Genomic DNA, 21,607 nt, shown 5'->3' with positions numbered 1-21,607 from the left:
ATGACGTATCCATACTGCAAGATGGGTGGGTTCTGAAGTTTTACAAGCATTGATCGCCATCACTTGTAATCATGAAATCCGGTCGTTAAGTGATGACGTGACGAATCCTACTTCCGGGCCTAAAGTAGTCTGCGTTTAATATGGCTTTTGTGTTGTTAACATGTTTAATGTTTTGTATTTTCTTCTATTTAATCTCAAAAAGCTCCTAAAACAGTCAGTGATCACTGTTGACCTCCCTCGGCTTTTATTACTGCTGATCATTTATTTAAGCTCAGTTTTTAAAACCTTAGGATGTAACTACAGCTCAGCCCATGCAGCAGTATATGAATGACTAACCTCGTATTGTGGATGGATTATCTCAGTTGTTCTCCTGGCTGAAGTTTGGTCCTTTTACAGCATCCTGCCATGCGATTACATTTGTTCCTGACCACCGAGAACACTCACGTTAACTTTTATCGAGTGGAAAAAAAGTTAGCTTGTTTATATTATGCTAACATAGCTGTGTCGCTAGCGGTCATGTAGCACATCATTATATACCAGCTAGCCAAACTTCAGTAACCCTACAAACGTCACTGCTGTTTAGTTTTCTGTCTTCATTTATGTTGGAAGTGATAACAGAGCTGTACGTTTTAATTTGTTTCCAAAACCCCGCAGTCAGGGCATGCTATATTGTATTTAGATAGAAGCTAGCAAGCTAACTTCCTGCTAACTTCTAACTCTGTTAAATGTCATAAATTCCGTTTTCATGGATGCCTGGATGTTAAACTCAATTGTTACACCTGATAGAGCAGAACGCTGATCATTTTATTAAAGATGAAAGACTTTAGACAGTTTTTCAACTCTCAGTAATGCCATAGTGATCGTTTGATATATGGACCTGCAGCGGAGTTTAGGCCCAGACACGGCTAGTGACGTCAGACTTAACGACCGGATAGCAGGGTTCCTGTCTCATCTGTAAATGAAAATTAAAAAATCAAAGCTCAACCAGCAGGTACTGTGGAAGTATTACAGTTTTTCTCAGTCGCTTTGGTGCGTTCCTCAGAACACCATTAACATTTGCACAGCAGTTAGTGCATTTCCCAAAACAATTAGTGCAAACTGCAAAACCTAGTGGATAGCCTGCAAAAGCACGTCACATGCACAGAATTGATTATCCATACCTCAAAAGCAAGTATCCATGTCAATGAAACTGTCAGTGCCATCAAAATGAAAAGTCTTGACACCATCTTTATGAACAAGATAGTCAAATGGCATTGTCATGTTTCCACTATGACAGTTTATAATTTCAGTGTTTCCCATTGCAAAAACAATTGGTGACACCTGAAAATGCTGACGACAGCACTATGGCCTACCTGTACAGCCATCTGAAATGTGCAGTAAAGTCACTGTAGATGTTATGGGAGTCTTGGGAGTAACTGAGACACTGAATACGTACGTTTCACATTTCCATTGTGTAGAAATGTTTGTAATCCTACAGAATTGTGCAAAAGAAAAATATGCTACAGTCACTTGTTCACTGTAGAATACATGTAAACATAAAATCACCCATTTGGTAGAGCTGTGCACTAATGTGAACAATAAACAGCACATGTAACAGTACAGTAAATCATTCTGGCACATCCAGACGTTCCTGTCTGTCTGGCCACATATTTTCATCTACATCACAACAGATGTTATCCCTCGCAATGCAGCGAGGAAAGTATCTCCTGGAGTGGCGAATCCATCCTCTGCAGGACCCTGCTGTGATGTCGTCACATGCTGCATCCATGGCTGCTAGCAGGGCCATTTGCTCATGTGGATGCCGGTCATAAACTTTCCACCTCCAGGCAGAGAAAAACTCCTCTATTGGATTAAGGAATGGGGAATATGGAGGGAGATATTCAACCAGAATTCTGTCATGTGCTGCAAACCACTCTGACCTGATGGGAGTGGTGAAAACGGACATTATCCCAGACAACAACATACTTGCTGGGTTGGCCTCCACCTCTCTCATTCTCAGGGACTAGGTCCCTGTAAAGAGTGTCTAAAACTACGAAGTACTGTAAAACAGTTTGCAGTGCAGAACATAGAAGACCAGCTTTACTTGCACATACTGGTGACAGATCTCCTTCACCCTGTCACTGTTTCGTTCAAATGGCACTTTATACAATTGCTTCATGTGGATTTCATTTTTCTTGAGTACTCTGTCAATTGTTGAAATTGGAACAGATTCAATATTGCCAAATACCGTGTAATTCTCTATGACAGCGCTTTGTATTTCTCTCAGCTTTATTGCATTGTTTGCAATGACCATTGCACAAATGGCTTCTTCTTGCTGTGGGGTAAAAAGGGGCCCTCTTCCGTCTCCGCGAGGTTGTCTTACAATCCTATGTGGTGCAGAGTGAACTTTTTGTGAAATTGCAAATACAGTACAGTAACATGTGATGTGTCTGAGATGGCACAGTACAGTACAGTGTATTACTGTTTGCATACCTGTTTTCCCTACGGAATGTTTGAATGATTGAACTGACAGTAGTTCTTCCAATATTGGGTTGCACCCTTCGACCAGCCTCCTCAATGGTGAGGCCGTGATTGACAACATGGTCCACAATTGTAGCCCTTATTTCATTAGGAATCCGCCTATATCTGCCTCTTCTCCCTCTTCCCCTTCCTCCCCGCATCCTCACCCCTCTTCCACGGTGCTGACCTTCCATTTTGTGTCACAGAAGTGTAGAAATGGTACACACTAGCTCCTGCGCAGTTTATATATGCTTGCCAATTGGGGATTCACAGGATTCATCCATAATTGACAGTGAACAAGTTGTTTGTCATTGGTTACAACTAAACTTTCACACGCCTCCTCATGAGTGACAGCTGTAATTCACCTGAGATCAATTGTTCAATTTCGGAGACATTTCCAGGAAAAATGATACAGAAAGGTATAGGATTTGCTTGACAGATGGCCAATATTTGGCATGTGATAACTAGTTCAACAATTTTGTGTGTGATGACTCAAGCAATGGATGTATGACTATTAGTTTTATTGGGAACGACTATTCAGCATCCATAGGTATGATTACTTTTGACTGACATGACATAAGCAAATGGAAATGTCAGAAAGCAGCAGGGAAATGTATGGAAGCAACTGATTCATGTCCAAAATCATTTGCAGTTTGTTCAGAGAGAGGAGAAATTGCTACTATGATGTGCACAAATGACTGAGTGTTGTGGAGGTTGAACTAATAGTTATGAGAATTTCAATTCTGATCTGAGAAACGCACCAAAGCGACTGAGAAAAACTGTAATCCAGGTCTGCATCTATCTACTCTATCATGCTATAATAATGTGATCATTTATCCCACAATCACAAACATTTATACATTTAACAGTTCAAGTGAGCACCACTTTAAACCTCAAAACCAACCTTAAAATTATATTCACCCTGCACACTTTTGTTGGCGTTTAGTGTGGATATGCTACGGTAGTTCAGTTTGTGTGTGTTCTATGCTTGGTATGCTACGAATTTTAACAGTCAGCACAAAAAAAAATCTATAAAGTAATTTTCAGATGGTGCAGATGATTATTTAATAGAGTTGTCGAAATAAGCAACTGTAAAAATGATTAAAGTCTAGAAAATAGCAGAGCAGACGCAAAAATCAAGGGATGAAAAGACAAAGTTCTGGTTAATGTACCTTCATTAAAATATTAGTATTATATGTGCTTGCTTAGTATAATGTAACTGTAATATATTTATTAAGGACATAAATTTAAAACATTTAGATTAGTCAGAGTTAACCTAGCCTCACTGTATACGTAATTTATTTTACATAAATATATTTGGAAAGATTAGATGATAACAGTTCGTGTAAGTATCTCATGTCATTGTGTAACAGAAGCTCAGCATCACATTGGCGGCATTTCTTGATAATTATTGTTTGTTGAGCTAACACTAAAACGAAGACCTGTTTATAGTGCAGCGGTTTGCTTGGCCAGTACTTTTTTAATACTATTTAGTTTAGTATTTTAACATGAGATACTGGCTTATTTCTTTAACCTCCCAAGACCGAAACTCTTTCGTGGAATGTATTTTTATTTTCTCTTTGCTATTTGGCTTTATAGCGTTCGATAGAAACTGAGTAATGATGTGCAAAACTCTTTAATTGCTGTCTGAACAGAGCAGCATTTTTCCTGAATACAAAAACAAAATGAGAAACAACATTTGTGCCCCTTTGAGCAATATGGCTCATTGGAAAGCCATTTGAAAGAGCAAAATTTAGTATTGTGGTCTAGACAACCAAAAATGTGACGTCGCCGTATGTGGACACCAGGTCCTGGGAGGCTAAGGGAGCTTCAATTAGCTGATCTACATTTTTTGGCAGTTTTACTTTAGTGGTTAATTTTTCAGTCCTGGAGTCTTTGAGGCTTGATTGAGAGAGCTTCAGTACACAGCAGCATGTCAAATTGTTTCATTAGTTACAAGATAAATGTATTTTTATTGCAATCAATTTTTTCTCTAAGCCTAAAAACCATGTTTCCCAGGCGCCTCTTTAAAAAAAAAAAAAACTACTTACACCTCTCATTATCTATTTTTTTTTTTTTTTTTACGTTTTTTAACCTGTCATCTTATACCTCCAACATCTATGAACATTAACACATTAGCATCCTAGCTTGGTCTATTCCCATAAAGGAAGTTTATGAATTGCTGCCCATTTGTCTGCATATCTGTCTGTCTCCCATGTGCCAAGAGAATTTTAACTTCCAGAAACAAAACCCCGCTCAGTTTTAGAAAAGATCTGGGAAAGCATGTGGATCCTGCACATTTACTTTATAATCCATTTATACAAGTAGTTTGTAGACAGACATGCAAGGCAACAATTATAGGGGCTCCCTATCCCCAAGGAAATCTCTTTAAGGGGGATATCTTTCTGGTAATCCATCAAATATTCGTAAAGCTATTTCTCTTAAAACAAAAGTTTCTGACCAGCAGACTGATCGCCTTAACAAAAATCAAAAGAAACACAAGTTTGATGGAAATTCAATAGTCATCACAAAAAGCCTGTGTTTCTATGCTGCACTGTAACCAGCATAATCTAAAGCCTAATGTTACAGACATGTCTAGGTTTCTAAGAGGTTGTTGCTAAGTGAACTGTACAATCACTGAACAGGGAGCAAGTACATCAACTCCTAAAATTAAACAACTAGTTAGACCACTCTGTGGCACTGTTTATATTTTATCATGGTGTAGACTACTTTTAAACAATAAACTCTTTATAAGAAGTTTTAAAACGTCTAATTGGTGAGCTGCTCAGACACAATCAGAACATTAAAATGATGGATTCTGGTACTTGAGGACTGGTGTGGCTGCATTTCCTGGCATTAAAACAATAAAAAAGATGAATAGGAAAATCCTAATCACTGTATCCGTAATGGCAGAAATCAGCTTCTTCCAAGACTGCATTTCCTTCTTACAATGAGCAGTATTAATTACTATTTGAATTAAGCCAGTATATGTTTATGTAAGCCATACTGGCATCATGTTGCAATCTTGTCTGTATCCTCATTATATTTTTTTTCTGTGTGTGTTTCATGTTGGTCCCCTGTATGTTCTCACTATTTGGTTGTGTCTGCCTGGGTGAGGCGTACCGCTCCTGCTCTGACTGCAATTCACTCTGTTCACCAGAGGCTTGTCACTAGCAGTGACACTGGCTCCACTTTCAGCCAGATTGTCCCGTCTGTGCCACTAAAAATCTTTTTTTTTTTCATTTGCAGTTGGTTAAGATGAAGACAGACTTAAAAATGACTAGTAATAACTAGCTCCACTGGGTAAAATTCACACCTATATACATTGTGTGGTCAGTTACATGCTGTTAATTTTGCAAACGTAGCAATATCTTTTGTCTGCTATGAAACATGATAGGCTTGTGTAGTAAGTGGACTTAAGAAGGGATATGACTGAGATATGAATGTAAATCAGAGCTAGACTTTTTCCAGGTCCAAAGAGTACTGGGATTCAAAACTGCTTACAGTGCTGATCGCAAGGTCCTTTTTTATAACTGTTGGATTTTGTGCCTTATGTGTTTCTATTTTTACTTGCCTTATATGTTCCTCTCTGACTTTGTGTTTCTCAGTTGTTGTTTATGTGGTTTCTTTCTTTTTTTATTTTGAATTTTTGTGTGTGTGTCTTGTGGATTTTACTTCCTGTTTTTGTTCATTTTCACCCTTTTGTAATTGTCTCTCATCCTCTTTCACCTGTGTCTTGTTGCCAGTCACCACTGTATAAATATAGTTTTGTCTTCGTCAGGGAATGTGTTTTTTTTCTCTATTCCTAAAATGAAAAAGCTTTTACCTTGACAGCAGGTTAATTTTGCCCTGTTGGAGGTTTTAGATGTACGGTAATCCTTGCTGGCACTACTATTGGATCTTCATGATTCTTAGATTCCTGGCTAACCACAAGTGTCTTTGTAGTTTTGTCTGTGTGTGTGTGTGTGTGTGTGTGTGTGTGTGTGTGTGTGTGTGTGTGTGTGTGTGTGTGTGTGTGTGTGTGTGTGTGTGTGTGTGCCCACCCTATACACCTAAGAACAGATAGTGCTCCACAGCATGCTGGTCACGACTCTCTCCACCCAGCTTTTCAGCTCCACCTCAGCCACCAGTCTGCTCATCCTCTATTCAACAGTCATGTTCCATCACTCAAACCCTCGCACTATTCTCCTAAATCTACGCTAAACTGAGATGAACCTTTGCTAATCCGAATCGAGTCCGAAAATAGCTCAGCATGATATCAGGTGGCTTATAGCTAACCTGCCGCTGTCATATTTATTATTATATTAGAGACACACGATGTGTGGCTTTACTTCATCACGTCTATTCTTAGGCACATAGAGTGAGCAAAGAGTCAGTCTGTGTAACTGCTGATATTATTAAGTGCCCATAACGTACAGCTTTTTTTTTTTAGGCAGAAAAAAACGTCTTCAGCCGTTTGCCACTGAAATGCTGCATAAGTGCTTTCATCAACACCAGGAAACTGACAGCACTGAGAAGGATCTCTGCAAGACTCCCTCCTCACCTCTTCTCACACACACGCTCTACTGGAACTCTTAAAGCCTATGACGACATGCAGATGAGAGCCATAAAACTTATCAGCAGGATAGGCTGCTGTGGCTTCTCTCTGCTCTGTGGCTGCAGACCCCTGACCTGTCTTGTCATTGGATAGCTGCCAGCTTAATGCAACATTGGCAGAGCTGCCACCTTTCCTACCAGTTAGTCCATCCATTTTCCGAGCTAAAACACATCGCTGACCTATTTTTAGCAACACAGGTTGGGAATTTGCGGAATTTTGCACCAGTCAGGATACAAATTATTACTATATATTATGTTTATGTGTTTTATTATACGTTATAGAAGTAATGTAAAATCCTCGGTGTGTCCTGCCAACAAAAGAAAAGACACAACATAGTTTAAAAAAATCACTGAGTGCTAAAGTGATGATATAAACTAGAGATAAACAGTGTTCTAGTAATTAACCATCACTAAAAATGTAGATAGATAGATAGATAGATAGATAGATAGATAGATAGATAGATAGATAGATAGATAGATAGATAGATAGATAGATAGATAGATAGATAGATAGATAGATAGATAGATAGATAGATAGATAGATATGAATGAGTAGAAGAATGGGTGTGCTTACACTTACCACCATGTGTGGGTCCACAGTGTGGCTTGGACCCATCACACAGTGACTCAGGCTGCTCTCCATTTGAAAAATTAAATGGGGGGGGGGGGGGCACTTGGCAAAATAAAATGAGGCCCCCAGGAAAAAAAGAAAAAAACATGCTGAGCTAAGCACAGCTCCTCCAGTCTCAATCACAAAGGAGGAGGTTGGCGCACTGATGTAATGGCTGCCGCCATGCTGCTGCTGCCTTGGCAGGGGAGGAGAGCTCGTCAGCACAGTCCTACTAATTCAAACCCCCACTCCCCACCCACCCCCATTCTGGATCAAGGGTACATCAGATATCATTAACAGAGAGAAAGAGAAAGAAAGAAATGGGGGAACGGTGGCCAAGAATACAGCGAGACGCAGGGTATTGGACATGAGAGAGGATGAGGCGTTCAGTGGGCATTTCTCTGGCTGCAGAGACACACATCATGGAAAGCGACAGAATCCCTGAGGGAAGAAAAGATGTCCATGAGAGTTTCTGGAGCTGTGTAGAATGCATGTGTATCACTGTGTCTATGCTAAACCCCACAAACCTGTCAGCATCTGTCCACCTGTAGAGCTGCTGCACAACTCTGTGATATACATTTGAAAAAAGGGAAAAAGCTATTGAAAGCACTGCTTTTCTCCCATATCTCCTATAGGATTTGATTTTAATAAGTTAAAAAAAATGCTTGAAAAGCTCATGAAATGAGTTAAGAAAAGAGAAAAGTAAAACCATTCCTGCAAAGCTAAGTTGTGGTAGATGTTTTCTTTTATTTAAGATAATCCTGTAAATCCTTGTCCAATGACCTAATGATGCTCCCACATAAAACAGGATAATTTTTTCATTTTCTTTTCTTTGACCTTCATGGGCTGTTAGGTTTTAAGGCACAAGAACTATTTGGTTAACGGTTAACTTTTAGGAAACAAAACTGGCGTTTATGTATTTTCTGGTCAGGATGCTGAGCTCCACTGCAGCTAAAGGTGACAACGCTTGTGAACGCTTTACATACGCTTTATGTACCCTCACCTAAATTTTAAACACAATATTTTCTGTCTCGCTGCTTTTGGGGCGAAAGACAGTCTCGAACCTTTTTTCTCGTGAATTAGCCATAATCTTTTTCTTTATTGGAAAGCAGCTGAAGTGGTGACATATATAACTTTTAAACTAACAATCAGTAATAAAAGTTAACTAACTTAATTAATTAATTAATTAACTAACCTTTAACAGATATTTATACTGTTAAAAAACATGGTCTCTGAATCCTCAGTTTCCTTTGGCTTCAAACTCTGACCCATGTGCCGTACCAGTGAGATGGGTCTCAGTTGTAATTTGGCAATTTGTAATTTAATCTAGACCATTTAACCAAGAGGTCTTGGTGCCTAAACCTTAAAAAACAACTAGAGAAACCGAAATTGAACAGATAAAAAAAAAACAAAAAAACAGGACACAAAGGTTAAACAGTCCTGTGAATTGTGCCACTTCATCTGCCTGCTTGCACATGGTTAAACATTGTGTGGCTGATTATGCTATGCAGTAAATATTATTAATTGTAACTTTATTCCTTATTAACAGTAATGAACTATTAACTTGAGCCTAATAAATATCAATACCGTTCACTCATGATAGCTGTTACAAAGTATTTCCATTTTGGAAAATGGGCGGTTTGTGTTTTACAGCAAAACAACACAAAGTATGAAATACCCTCAGAGAAAAAGCCCAATACAAACAGTGGATGCGTGAGGATTTCTCTGAACACCACATTTATTGACCAGCAATTTCTGGCTTTTACCCGTCTAATGGAACAAAAGCTGGGACTGTTTCTGTGGTGCTCAACAGAAAGCACACAGGATACAACCTCATTACCTGTTACCACTACACCACAGCAAAGGGACATTTTACTGGGCTCTAATAAGCAGTAGCAAAATGATTATATTATTACAGTTTTTTTTAAAGATATGCCATCCTAGGGATATACAATTCAAAAATGGTGTGAGTGCCATTTTTTCAAGTTCTAGCTGCTAAAATAGTGCTGAAAATTATGTTCATTCACATGTTTAAAGGATTAAAGGGGAATCCTGCTAGTTTTAAGAATTTTCCTTAAAGTACTCCAGTCTTTTCTGAACATGGTGGTGCTTCTGTAAAGACAGAAATCAACAAGAAAGGTACTGAGCTGGGGAGTAGCATCAGCAACTTCATCATAGATAATAAATAGGCTGCTGACTTAGTCAAACTGGGACTTGTCACATAAAATGTGTATTCTAGGACAGTGTAGTGGATATATAATCTGCTTTACTTTCTACTTTGGTTTAGTCCTGTTTATTATTGTCTGTAAGGAAAGACAACTCATGCACTGCAGATGAAAAGTCATGGGTTATTATGGTTTCAGGAAACAGACAGGTATTGACTGAAGTGCTCTGTGACACAGAAATAATATATGTGAATAATTGAGATGGATGGCCTTCACTAACACATGGACTTCTTCTGTCTTTGTAAAAAAAAATATTTTCAATGTTCACAAATGTTGCATTACTACCTGTACTGTTTTGACCTTATGGTAAATAGTAAATGGAATCACACACATCTGGGAAAACTATAAATGTAGGCAAAAAAAAACAAAAAAAAAAACCTTCAAATCTAGCTGGTAAGGGGTTTTCATCATTAAAGTTATTGCGCCATTAGCGAAGAAAAAGAAACGAAAGTAAAGATATCAAACAAGCACCGACTATTATGTCTATAGGACAATTTTATATTTTCTTTTGGATTTTATGGAGAAACAAGTCTACGACAGCAGTAAGACAGCGTCCCCGGTGACGCCTCGGTTTCTTCTTCTAATTTACTGCTGCCGCCTAGTGTTCATGCTCAATCACTGCAACCAAGAGCTCGCTCCGTAGAAAAGAATATAGAAAGACGGATTTCGTTAGTAAACTAATGCACACTCCAAGATGGTTAATTAATTCACACAGATCAGTTCATTCCAAAAAGAGCTCTTGTGGGGTTTTTTTTTTTTTCATAGTTTCAGTTTCTGCTTTCAGTTCACTTTTTCCTATCCAAATGGGTTGATCCTTCTTATTATTTAAGTTAAAAAAACAACAACAACAACATTGCAATTGATTAGTTTTGGATTTATCTTAACAAATTAAAACGGTTGTTTTATTTTGTCTTATTTGATTTTATAATATTTGCATTTGTAGAGGCAAGATTTAAAATACACTTCCATTTTATTAATTTTGTTTTTTAGATATTTTGTGAGTGTTCCGGGGGGGTTGTCGGTTAATTTATATTTTGCACTTATTATTTTTGTTATTGTGATTGCTTGTTTTTTGTTTTTGTTTTTTAATAAGATATTGGACTGGTTTGTCTTGGGGGGGGGGGTTACATCACCAACCAAAAGTTCACTCAGTGATCACTGATTTGAAATCGGGGTTCTGTTGGTTTCCCTGACGTCCTGTCAGGAAAATAAATCAAGTGAGGATCACTGCGCAGGCGGCGGGGACGAGGCACTTTCTTAAGCAGAGATGGTGCGTATGAATTAAATGTATCATTTTTGGTCCGTTTCATATTATACATCAGTTCCAAAGACTGAATAAATGATACGGTATATTTTTACGTATAATATTTACTCAAGAAATCCTGAAAGCGGGTCCACTTACTCCCACAATGCTAACGTTAGCTGGCTAACTTTTGACTGCACTGTGAGTAAGCAAAACACTGCACTGCTAGCGTTAGCCGCACAGTGTTCAAAGAAACAGCCTTCGTGTAGCTTATACTCGGCGTAGTCTGCCTAACTAAATATTCATTTAGCTCCTATTAAATGTTGTTAAAACATGATGAGTTAAATATGTGTTAGATGAATCAAGAATTGGAAGGCTAACGCTCAGCAGCTAGGCTGAGTTAGCATCATTGAAACTAGCGATGGAAGTAGAATGTCTTACTTTCGTTTTCCCTTAATCCACTTCACCGGCCTTTAGGCTTTAAAAGCTAGAAAAAGAGAAATAATTATTTTGTGCAGAAATGTATCACTGCGAAGGCTGTGATGGTTCCGCAAGTCTCCTATAGTAAATGTTAGTGATGTTCTGTAAAGGTTACTTAGCTAATGACAGTTAGCCGTCATTAAATTCTAACTGGTCAAACTTTTGTATGATGGGAGCGTTGCAGTGCGACATGGTGTATGAACATGACTGCATAGCAATTGCAAATCATTCTTGTCCCCACACGTTAATAATAATAATTTTTAAAAAAAACGACAGATACAAAAACACAGTGAAATAACACAAAATCCAACGTTTTAATTGTGACGCTGATGAGGCGATAAAAGCAGAAATCCCCATAACCTTTTTTTTAACCTGCTTTTCGTGTCTGTTGTTATTTGGCTTGACGGACAGTTGAAATCCATTTAGTATTTTATGATTGCCATTTACCATGTTCCAGTATTTATGCTGCTGTCTGATCTTAATCCAGTATTAAAGTCAGTTTGGTGTTTTGTGTTTCGAGCCAGTAAAGAGATGCGTGTTTATAAATAATTTAATCACGATGGTAATTTAAAACCTGGCTCTGGAAAAGTCCAACCTGCAGACAGTCTCGTTTGTAGTTGCCGTCTTCAGTCCTTGAGAAACAGTAGCTAACCAAGAGAACTGCTGATAATGCAAGACAACTATGTAAGTTCAGCTCCTGTGTGTGATGTTTTAATACTAGTGTTTTTAAGTGACTGCTTGGTTTTTGTTTTTATTTTAGTTCCGCAACCAGTACGACAACGATGTGACCGTATGGAGCCCACAGGTAAGTCATGTCTTTCACTGACTAAGTGCATCATTGACACTTGGTAGCATGATGAGTGAAATAAGCCTGTCCATCTGTGAACAGGGGCGTATTCATCAAATTGAGTATGCCATGGAGGCTGTGAAACAAGGGTCTGCAACTGTAGGGCTGAAATCCAGAACGCATGCAGTCCTGGTGGCGCTAAAGGTACAGTCATGCAGTGTTTGGTGGTGATCTTATGACATTGCAGTTTTTTTTATGCCTTGGATAAATTCCAGAAAATTGGTCACTATACAGGCGTTGTTCCTGATGCAGAAAAACAAGTCTGTAGGATTGTATTTTTTAACACACTGTCACCAAGTATCTACACAATTATACTTCTTTCCTGAATATTTTGTGGGTCAGTAGTATGTTTTTGAGTGTCTCTAAACATATTAAAAGGATTTCATTTGTGTCATCCTGCCTACTTGTCTTATTTATAGAAAAGGGGGGAAAAGCCTATTTCTTATAATAGGAAGTATATTAAAGTGCAACAGCCAAGAAAATCTGCAGCAGGTTATTGGTGTCAAAGCACAATAACTGAAAATGCACAACTGATGTGTCATGTTTCTCTTGCAGAGAGCCCAGTCTGAACTGGCGGCCCACCAGAAGAAGATCCTCCATGTCGACAACCACATTGGTATCTCCATTGCTGGACTGACTGCTGATGCCAGGCTGCTCTGGTAGGTAACAGTGACACTGATGGTGCAGAGTAAGTCGCTCATGATTATAGTACATAATATTCTTAAATACAATTCCTACACCTTCTCTCCCACAGTAACTTCATGCGTCAGGAGTGCTTGGACTCCAGATTTGTCTTCGACAGGCCCCTCCCAACGTCACGTCTTGTTGCTCTTGTTGGCAGCAGTATCCTCTCTACTGTTATCAATCATACTAATATGTTATAGCATGTGTTTCCTGTGTGAGTGAGAGAAACTAGACTGTTTTCTGGTTGTCTTCATGAAAGGATTTAAAAAAAAGAAAGGAAAAAAAGTGAATCGTACGATTCTTGACTTAAACTGCAGAAACCCAAATCCCAACACAGAGATATGGAAGAAGGCCCTACGGCGTTGGACTCCTTATTGCTGGTTATGATGTGAGTTTGTTTCACGCCTGCTGTTTGTTAAATATCTGCCTGGATTTATGCATGTATAGCTTTATCTGCAGCTGAAAGACTATAAAGGTGTCAGTAGTCAGTGCAGTTGATATTTATTTGTTTTGTGTCAAACAGGACATGGGACCTCACATCTTCCAGACCTGCCCGTCAGCAAACTACTTTGACTGTAAAGCCATGTCCATCGGAGCGCGTTCCCAGTCTGCACGCACCTACCTAGAGAGATGCATGGATAAATTCTCCGACTGTAAGATCCAGTTTTTAATTTTTAACCTTTTCACAAACATTTACATTTAAAGCAGTTTAAACAGCAAATGAATGCTTATCCTGTTGTTTTGTTAAATAACTAATGTAATTTGGCCATGAGCATCTTGAGGCATTTTGGGACATGTTGAAATATTTTAGTCATCAATGAAGTTTTACAATATAAATGTGGATAGTCACACTGATATGTTGGTTTTGTTGTCAGCTATCCTGAATGAACTGGTCCAGCATGGCCTCCGTGCTCTCAGAGAAACCCTCCCTACTGAGCAGGACCTCACTACCAAGGTACCCCAGCTCCCTCCACACCCACCTGATACGTCACCACCTTACACACTCAGCTAGCACAAGTCTTGACTTAAACGAGACACGAGCTTGTGCAGCACAGAGGCAGTTTCTCAGCACTGTGCCCTTTTTCTTTCAGAATGTTTCCATCGGCATTGTCGGGAAAGACATGGAGTTCACCATTTATGACGATGACGATGTTGCCCCATTCCTGGAAGGGCTAGAGGAGAGGCCACAAAGAAAGGTACTGCAAAGGTTTATCCAGTCCAGCTCCGGAGAAACATTTCCATGTCACTACATTATAGTGTACCATCTAAAATAAAACTGAAAAAAATAATTGTGTTTCAGGTTGCCCAGCCCACAGATGAACCTGCTCCTGCAGAGGCCTCTGATGAGCCAATGGAGCACTGAGGCAGCACGCCAAACAGTGATCTGCTTCCCGTAGATCCCAGACAACCACGTGACACTTAATGCAAGTCAAGAGAAATATTTAGAGGGGCGAAGATGTTGTGATGTGCCACTTGCTAAACTGTTAATCAAAAATATTCTCTGCTAACATCAAACAATGTGATGTTGCTTTTGTATGGTTAAATTGTACCATGATACAAGTAATAAACTCATTTTTGTTTTTGAATGCTGCCTCTGCTGCTCTCCATATTATTAGCTGACTCACGGCGAGTGTCGATACTTCGATTAACATTGCAGGCATCACTGAAGAGTCTGACTCAGTGCCATAAAGGAGATACTATAAAGCTAAATGGCATAATTCGACGACCAGAATATACAGGAAAGTGTGTGTGAACATCTTCACAGCATGTTAATCACTGATGTGCATTCTCAGGTGCTTTTACTCAGTAGGTTTGCTTAGAAGGCACTTCTTCATATTAAACACTGAGGAGAAGAGGACTCGGCTAACTCCTGTCTAATTGAAAACTTGACTTTTGTTCCTTAAATTAAGAATAGTGTCATTTATTGCATTTGCTCACACAAAGGAATCCAAGAGCACAGTAGGAAAACTGTCAAACAAAATTTAAAATGACTGCAGTTTTAATGGTAGTGTTTCATTGCTGACAAAAGTGAGAGGAGGCACAAACATCCCAATATTGTGCACTAGGTATTAAGACAATTTGCATTCCCATTTGGGGTCTGATTCAGTCTTACTTGCTCCTGTTTTTTGTTTTTCTTTAATTTTAGATATACTTCATCTTCCAGTACCAGATAAAATAACATTAGGTCCCCTTAGAGGAGCAGAAACTGATGCCTTCTGACCTTCGTGACAGATCTAACAAACGGTTTTGTGTGCATACTGTCCACCTTTTCAGCACATCACCAGAAATCCTGGAAGCACATTATGAATTCATGCATGCAGACGGGTAATACTGTATTAGATAATGAGGGTTTTATAAACCTTTCAGCCACTGGATCAAGCTGATATTACTGATATAAAATATGCCCTGTTCACATCTTTTCTCATGTATTCACTTAAAGTTAAGCAAGGCTGGAGAAACTGTCATGCTATCACCAGCTTTCATGTTACTTCCAATCTGATGAGAACAGACTAAAAACCCCATCCGCCCTCCCAAACCAGACCCCGGCTCAAGTTGACTGTATCTGAATCGCGTTGGTCAGTTTGTGTCTTTCTTTGCTCTCCTCCTCTTGTTTCTCCGTCTGACCAAGCTGCAGGCCGTTTCCGAGTCCACTGGTTGCGCCAGGTCCTTAATCTTCTCCTGCTCCAATACGGATGTCATTCTCAGCGTGAGCTCCAGCTCTTTCAGGACTCCAACCAGTTCCTCCTCTGGGACACCCAGATCAATCTGACCCAGTTGCTTTCTGTGTTCGTGCATGTCTTCCTCCTCAGTTTTCCCTAAATCGCTCTCTAACCCTACATCGTCTCTACTTGCTGCTGTCAGATCAGATTCTCTCGCAGCTCTTTCGCTCAGATCGTCTGCTTCCTCGACCACGTCTCCACCTGTGACGTCTGCAGGGAGGTTTTCGAGCAGGTCGGCCCCGTCGCCTTCTGTTCTCTCTGCCTCTGTCTGTGGACTGTGGTGGTGCTCCTTACAACAGCAGTGGGAATGTTCCCAGTATGGATGAGGCTCTTCTGGATAATCTGTGGAAAGTTTTCAGAAATGCATCCCCTCATTACTGATCGCTATTGTTTTGAAATCAAAAATACAGCAGTTAGCAAAGGATAATCTATATCTGTCTATCTTCCATTCAGTATTGCAGCTTTACTTTGTAACTGAAATTTAGGTAAAAACTTAATTTTAAGCAAAGAAAAAAACTATTTAGTAAAATCATATGAAATCCTATGAAACATTTTCCGACATACAGGGAATCGCTGGCTTCACTTCCTCCCTGTGCAGTGTAAAGTTAGTTGCTGAAAGAGAGACTTTACTGACAGAAAGGCAAATAATTATAAGCAGTGCCTTGTTGCTTGGGAGAACTTTGAAAAAAACTTGGAAATCACACAAAAGTCTGGTCTGAATTTGTTCTTTTTGTGCATAAGCCACAACCTTAAGCAACTGTTTTCATTGTTGCAGAGCTCTCCAAGGGTGTGTTAAACGGACAGTTAATTTGATGCTTTGGTCAATAAAGAATCTAAAATCAAAGAAATAAAGGAGCAATTATCAACTTCTTCACATGCAAATGCATCGAAATGATTTACTGAAATTCCACTTTCAGTGTATTAAAGTAAACTAAGGACAGACTATTAGGTGGAAGTCATCGCTCCAGTCCTTCACCCTGACTCACATATTGTTGTGGTCAGATATACATCAATATGATTTGAATGCTAATCAAGGCAAAAAAAGATCAAAATGTTTTAACCTCCTAGGACCTGCCGTCCACATATGTGGACATCACATTTTGGGTTATTTAGACCAAAATAATGAATTTTGCTCTACAAGGGCCTGATATCCACTTACGAGGACGTTATACTGCTACTGTTCTATCAAAATTTTAAATGAATATCCTCATATGTGGCTTTTATTATTCTTAAAAACAAAAATAAGGTAAAAAAAAAATATATATATATATATCTGGTAATTCTTTGTTTCATGCAGTGGAAGAGTTCGGGTCTTAGGAGGTTAATTACTTTACGCCATTGTTTTAAATACTCTCTGCTGTCTGCAGCACATGCAGCCGAAAAGTGAAAAACAACCACTGATTCATTTTGTATGTTTGCATTAATTTATAAAGACAAACTGCTGATATTTAGAGTCTGGAGTTTCTCACTCTAAAAATCGTCAGCCCTAAAACTCCAGTATCAGTCTGGCTTTTGTCCACACACACACACACACACACACACACACACACACACACACACACACACACACACACACACACACACACACAGAGCAGTGGGTCTCCTGACTTCACTTCAGTCATTTTTTTTTTTGGATTCAATGGGACTGCAGCTGGAGTTAAACACTGAACAGAGACCAGAGAGCTGAGTATGAAAACAAAAAAGGAATTCAGAACCACAGCACAGGAAATAGATATATCAAAGATATATCAAAGTACAGAAAGTTCTGAAGAAGAAATAAACTATCAAGGACTTAAAACCAAACACAGATCGCTCGTGTTCTGGCTGGATCATTTTATTCTTTACTTTGGTAAAAACTGCCTTTTGCTTGCTGACCAAAAATAATCATCATGACAGGAGGTGCAATCACAGCGTTCTGTGACTCTGCCTAAAACAATATTCATTTTTATAAGTGGATGATTTCCCCTTTAGAGGCAGTCTCCTTAGGACAGTGCTGCACTCCACTTAACACAACTTTCAGAAAGAGAGAGAGCCAAAGTGGCTATGCTTAGATGTGGTAAGAATAGCACTTCCAATACTGACCTGAATAATGAAAACATCGCTGTACATGAAATGCAATCAACAGCCTGGCTGATGACAGAAAAATCCCTTAAACTTAAAGCATCTTAAAACAGCACCAGCAACTACAGAGGCCGCCTGTGAATTCGGCAAAAACACAAAGACAAGCCAAAAAGGATGTGGAGGAAGTAATTGACAGCAAATGAACCCGAACCCAAGTGATGAACAGTTACCAGTGTGAAATCAAAGAGGATCACTTTCTTTTACAGCTGGAACAGAAAGAATTCAGTTAATGAAACACATTCAAAGGAAACGAGAGCGAAGATGATGAAGTCGCTTTTTTTCTTTCCTAAAAATCTGATAAGAAAACATTTTCCTGTGGGTAAAATATAATCTTTTACCTTTCCACTCATCCTGGGGCTTCTTCTCTGGAGCCATTCCCTCCACCAGCTGACCCTCCTGCATCATCTGTGTTATCTCCGTCAACTGCTGAAGGAGGCTCTCCTCCTGGTCCGCCATCACGCCCTTCACCCTGCACACAGGAAAACAGAAACGTTTAAGCTTTGAATGAATATATTTAAAAGCCAGCTCTCTGAACAATGAGAGAAGTAAACACACCAGCACAGGCCCGTCTTAAGTTTACCACTGAACATCCAAAGGTTTCAGAGAAGGCTTGGGAGAGAGAGCTGTGGTCAGATGAGCCCAAAATCGAGCTCTTTGGCATCAACTGGACACGCTGGGTTTGGAGGAAGAAAAATGCTGAGTATGACCCTCCGCTGTCAAGCATGGAGCTGGAAATATTATGTTTTGGGGCTGTTTTTCTGCTAAAGGTACAAAACGACTTCCGTGCGCCGAGGGGCCAATAAGTAAACAAGAAACATCTTATTGGGTTGTGTCTTGCTTGGTGATCAACTTCTTATGTCACTCAGTGACACACAAATCAATTTCTAACTTTTATATGATGTTTTTTTTCTGGATTTTTTGTTGCTATTGTCCCTCTCATTAATATGAAAGTATCATAAAAATTAGAGACTGTTCATTTCTTTGTAAGTGAGCAAACCGACAGATTCAGCAGGGAGTCAAATAATTATACCCACACTGTATCTCTGCTGTGGAAGAGATTGTGGATGCATGAAATGAAAACAAACAAGCTCTATAGGTTTTGCAATTTTTTGTCTTCTGTAAAAGGCGTGCGGTCACCTGTTAGGACTGTGGTGGGCTTTGGAAACAATCTTCTCCATCACCAGCTCTGTCTCCCTCAGCTTCTCCTGCAGCTGGGCCAGCTGGAAATCAGCTGGAGGGCCAAGAAAGGACAAAGTCAGGAGAAAGGGTTGCGGTACGTTTAAATTATGCAGACAATATAGGTCAACGCACTGACGCACAGGCAGTCAGAATCATTTGAACAATGTACAGTTGTATTATTTTCTTTTTTACAACCTTGGGGTTTTTCTTATTGGGTTAATAACCAAAACAAACCAAAGATAAACACAAATGCTTTCTGAGAGCGAGTGACTTAATGCATGTAAACAGCTTTAATAATGACTGAAATGCTCCCTCGATGTCGATGCTGGAAACCAAAAAAGGGGAAATTGTGTTTCTTCAACTTTATTACCACTACATAAAATGACAACGATCATTATACGCGCTCTTCAGACAATAATGAGCACAACAGTGATAATATGTGGCTCCTGCAGCGCTTCCATCAGAAAATAACATTAGATTCATTTAGCAGCTTAGTTACAAAAGCAAAAACGATGGGAAAGTGATTAAAAGTTGCTAAATGAGAGTGTGTAAAACTTACTGATCTTTCTCTTGAGGTTCTCTGAGCGTGATGCAGGGAACCTCCCCTCTGCTGGCTTGCTGCTCCCTTTAGACGTGATCTAGCAGAGAGAGAATCAGGATTAAAACTCTTAAAGAAACAACACAGCAAATCCCACAACCCCACAGGGAAGTGTGTGTTTGACTTCATGCTTTATAACAAACAACATCAGTCCTTTGCAGAAAAGACTGTGAACACTTTTCACTTCTTTATGGTTTCATTTTTACTTGACATTAAAATACTTTGACTTGCGCAATTTAGTGTAAATGATGAGAGATGTTTAATTACAGCTGCTACATGAAAGCTAGTTTTTACTTCAGTAAAGAGCTTTTAGGTACATCTCATGCTGTTTCTTCTCGCCAGCTGCTAGTACTTCACCTTAAAGAGGATGTAGAGGATGTAGAGCAAGATCCCGAAGCCATACACGGGGATGATCTGTCCTGCCAGGTTGGATTTGCCTCCAGCTCCCGCCCCTGTTCCTGCTCCCTTGCCTCTGCCTATGGCCTCTGTGTTGTGGGCCCTGGAGGCTCCGGACCCCGCGGCTCTCTGACCTCTGCTCTCCGGAGCCATCTGACGGTGCAACATTGGAGGGAACCGTCCTGAGCCTGCAGTGAGGAGCCAAATGGGAGTCAGTGCCACAGAAATAATCTTGCTGTTGAAAGGCATTTTATTGTCTGATTTTTTTAAGTAATGCATTTTTTATTTGACTAGCACAGCGCTCACTGAATAAATAAGTCAGGCTTTGCGTAAAGAGCTAGGCTTCATCTAATGTCTGTGCAGGTGTGCCAACAGAGTCATATTTTGTTTTCCAAATATAACCCCTTTAAATACAAAGCAGTTCGTATATTATACACCTATAACGGTAGATAGTGTCATGTGTGTGTTTGGCGCCCTCTCCAGGGAGGAAAATGCTACTACAACTAAAGTGATGCATAAATGATGCAGAACATATTTTGGATTGAAATACTAACAAAAGAAATAGTATAACACAATTTAAAAATCTAATAAATTAAGATACTCATCCATATATATATGTATATATATATAAAATATAAACCATATGAACCGCAGAGGCAACCTGACCAGTAAAGAAAAGCCGTGAAATGCGACGTACCCTCCGGCCGCTCGGCAGCATCCTTCCTCCCCCGGGATAACAGCATTTTGGGAAGCATCAACGCGACGCACAGCACGAGGCACGTCGCGAGGGTCACCTTCTGAAAGGTTGACATCGCCATACCGACAGGTGAGCGGTCACCTCCCTCACAGAAATAACGACGATATTGTGTCAGATTTGCGGAGAAAGCGCAGACGAAGACTGGAGTGTGGTGAACTTCCTTGTTGGCTGGAGGAGCGGAAGTGCTCGGGAGCTGTAGTTACATAGTTTCGCCGTTGGGTGGCGCCAAATGATCGTATGAGTGTTTTTAATGTCCCTGGCTGGTAATGGAAAGATTTTGTATGTGTGTGTGTGTACCACTTTATAATGAGCTTTATCACGAGCTGGCCATAACAGTTCATTTCAGACACAGGGGGCACTCCTTACACTGCCATTCATGAAAACATCATAGCGCTTCTAATAAAAGCACCATTATATCGAATGAATATCTGTTCATCATCACATCAGGTCATAGATTCCTGGGTCTAAAAATAATAACTATTATTATTATTATTATTTTATTTTTCATTTTTTTAATTGGAAACTGACTGGGCTGATCTAATAGAAAGTGGAAGCTTGTCCCACAGCATTGAAGATAAAAACAGTGATAGGACGGTCCTCATTATTTTAAGAAAAATGTGCCAGTACTTTGATTTCAGGAGGATTTGTCCAC

General features: G+C 39.6%; 2 protein-coding genes across 2 annotated transcripts; one reads left to right on the top strand and one right to left on the bottom strand.

The window, feature by feature from the left end:
- The first annotated feature begins 11,092 nt into the window (after positions 1 to 11,092).
- On the top strand, positions 11,093 to 14,770 carry psma1 (proteasome 20S subunit alpha 1). Its single transcript, XM_082542086.1, has 10 exons — positions 11,093 to 11,200; positions 12,414 to 12,458; positions 12,543 to 12,644; positions 13,056 to 13,159; positions 13,255 to 13,343; positions 13,502 to 13,572; positions 13,708 to 13,837; positions 14,060 to 14,139; positions 14,276 to 14,380; positions 14,485 to 14,770. The coding sequence occupies exons 1-10, from the start codon at positions 11,198 to 11,200 to the stop codon at positions 14,545 to 14,547; spliced, it is 792 nt and encodes a 263-aa protein (XP_082398212.1). The 5' UTR covers positions 11,093 to 11,197; the 3' UTR covers positions 14,548 to 14,770.
- Positions 14,771 to 15,165: 395 nt separating this feature from the next.
- ric3b (RIC3 acetylcholine receptor chaperone b) lies at positions 15,166 to 21,139 on the bottom strand. Its single transcript, XM_082542087.1, has 6 exons — positions 20,896 to 21,139; positions 20,160 to 20,386; positions 19,764 to 19,842; positions 19,163 to 19,256; positions 18,364 to 18,494; positions 15,166 to 16,246 (listed from the first exon to the last, which is right to left on the bottom strand). The coding sequence occupies exons 1-6, from the start codon at positions 21,014 to 21,016 to the stop codon at positions 15,762 to 15,764; spliced, it is 1,137 nt and encodes a 378-aa protein (XP_082398213.1). The 5' UTR covers positions 21,017 to 21,139; the 3' UTR covers positions 15,166 to 15,761.
- Positions 21,140 to 21,607: the final 468 nt, after the last annotated feature.

The sequence above is a fragment of the Aulonocara stuartgranti genome (genome assembly GCF_965226115.1).
Source record: "Aulonocara stuartgranti genome assembly, chromosome: 7".
NCBI classification, from domain to species: domain Eukaryota; kingdom Metazoa; phylum Chordata; class Actinopteri; order Cichliformes; family Cichlidae; genus Aulonocara; species Aulonocara stuartgranti.
Note: the sequence above shows the minus strand (reverse complement) of the source record. Positions and strands in the feature narration are given on the sequence as shown.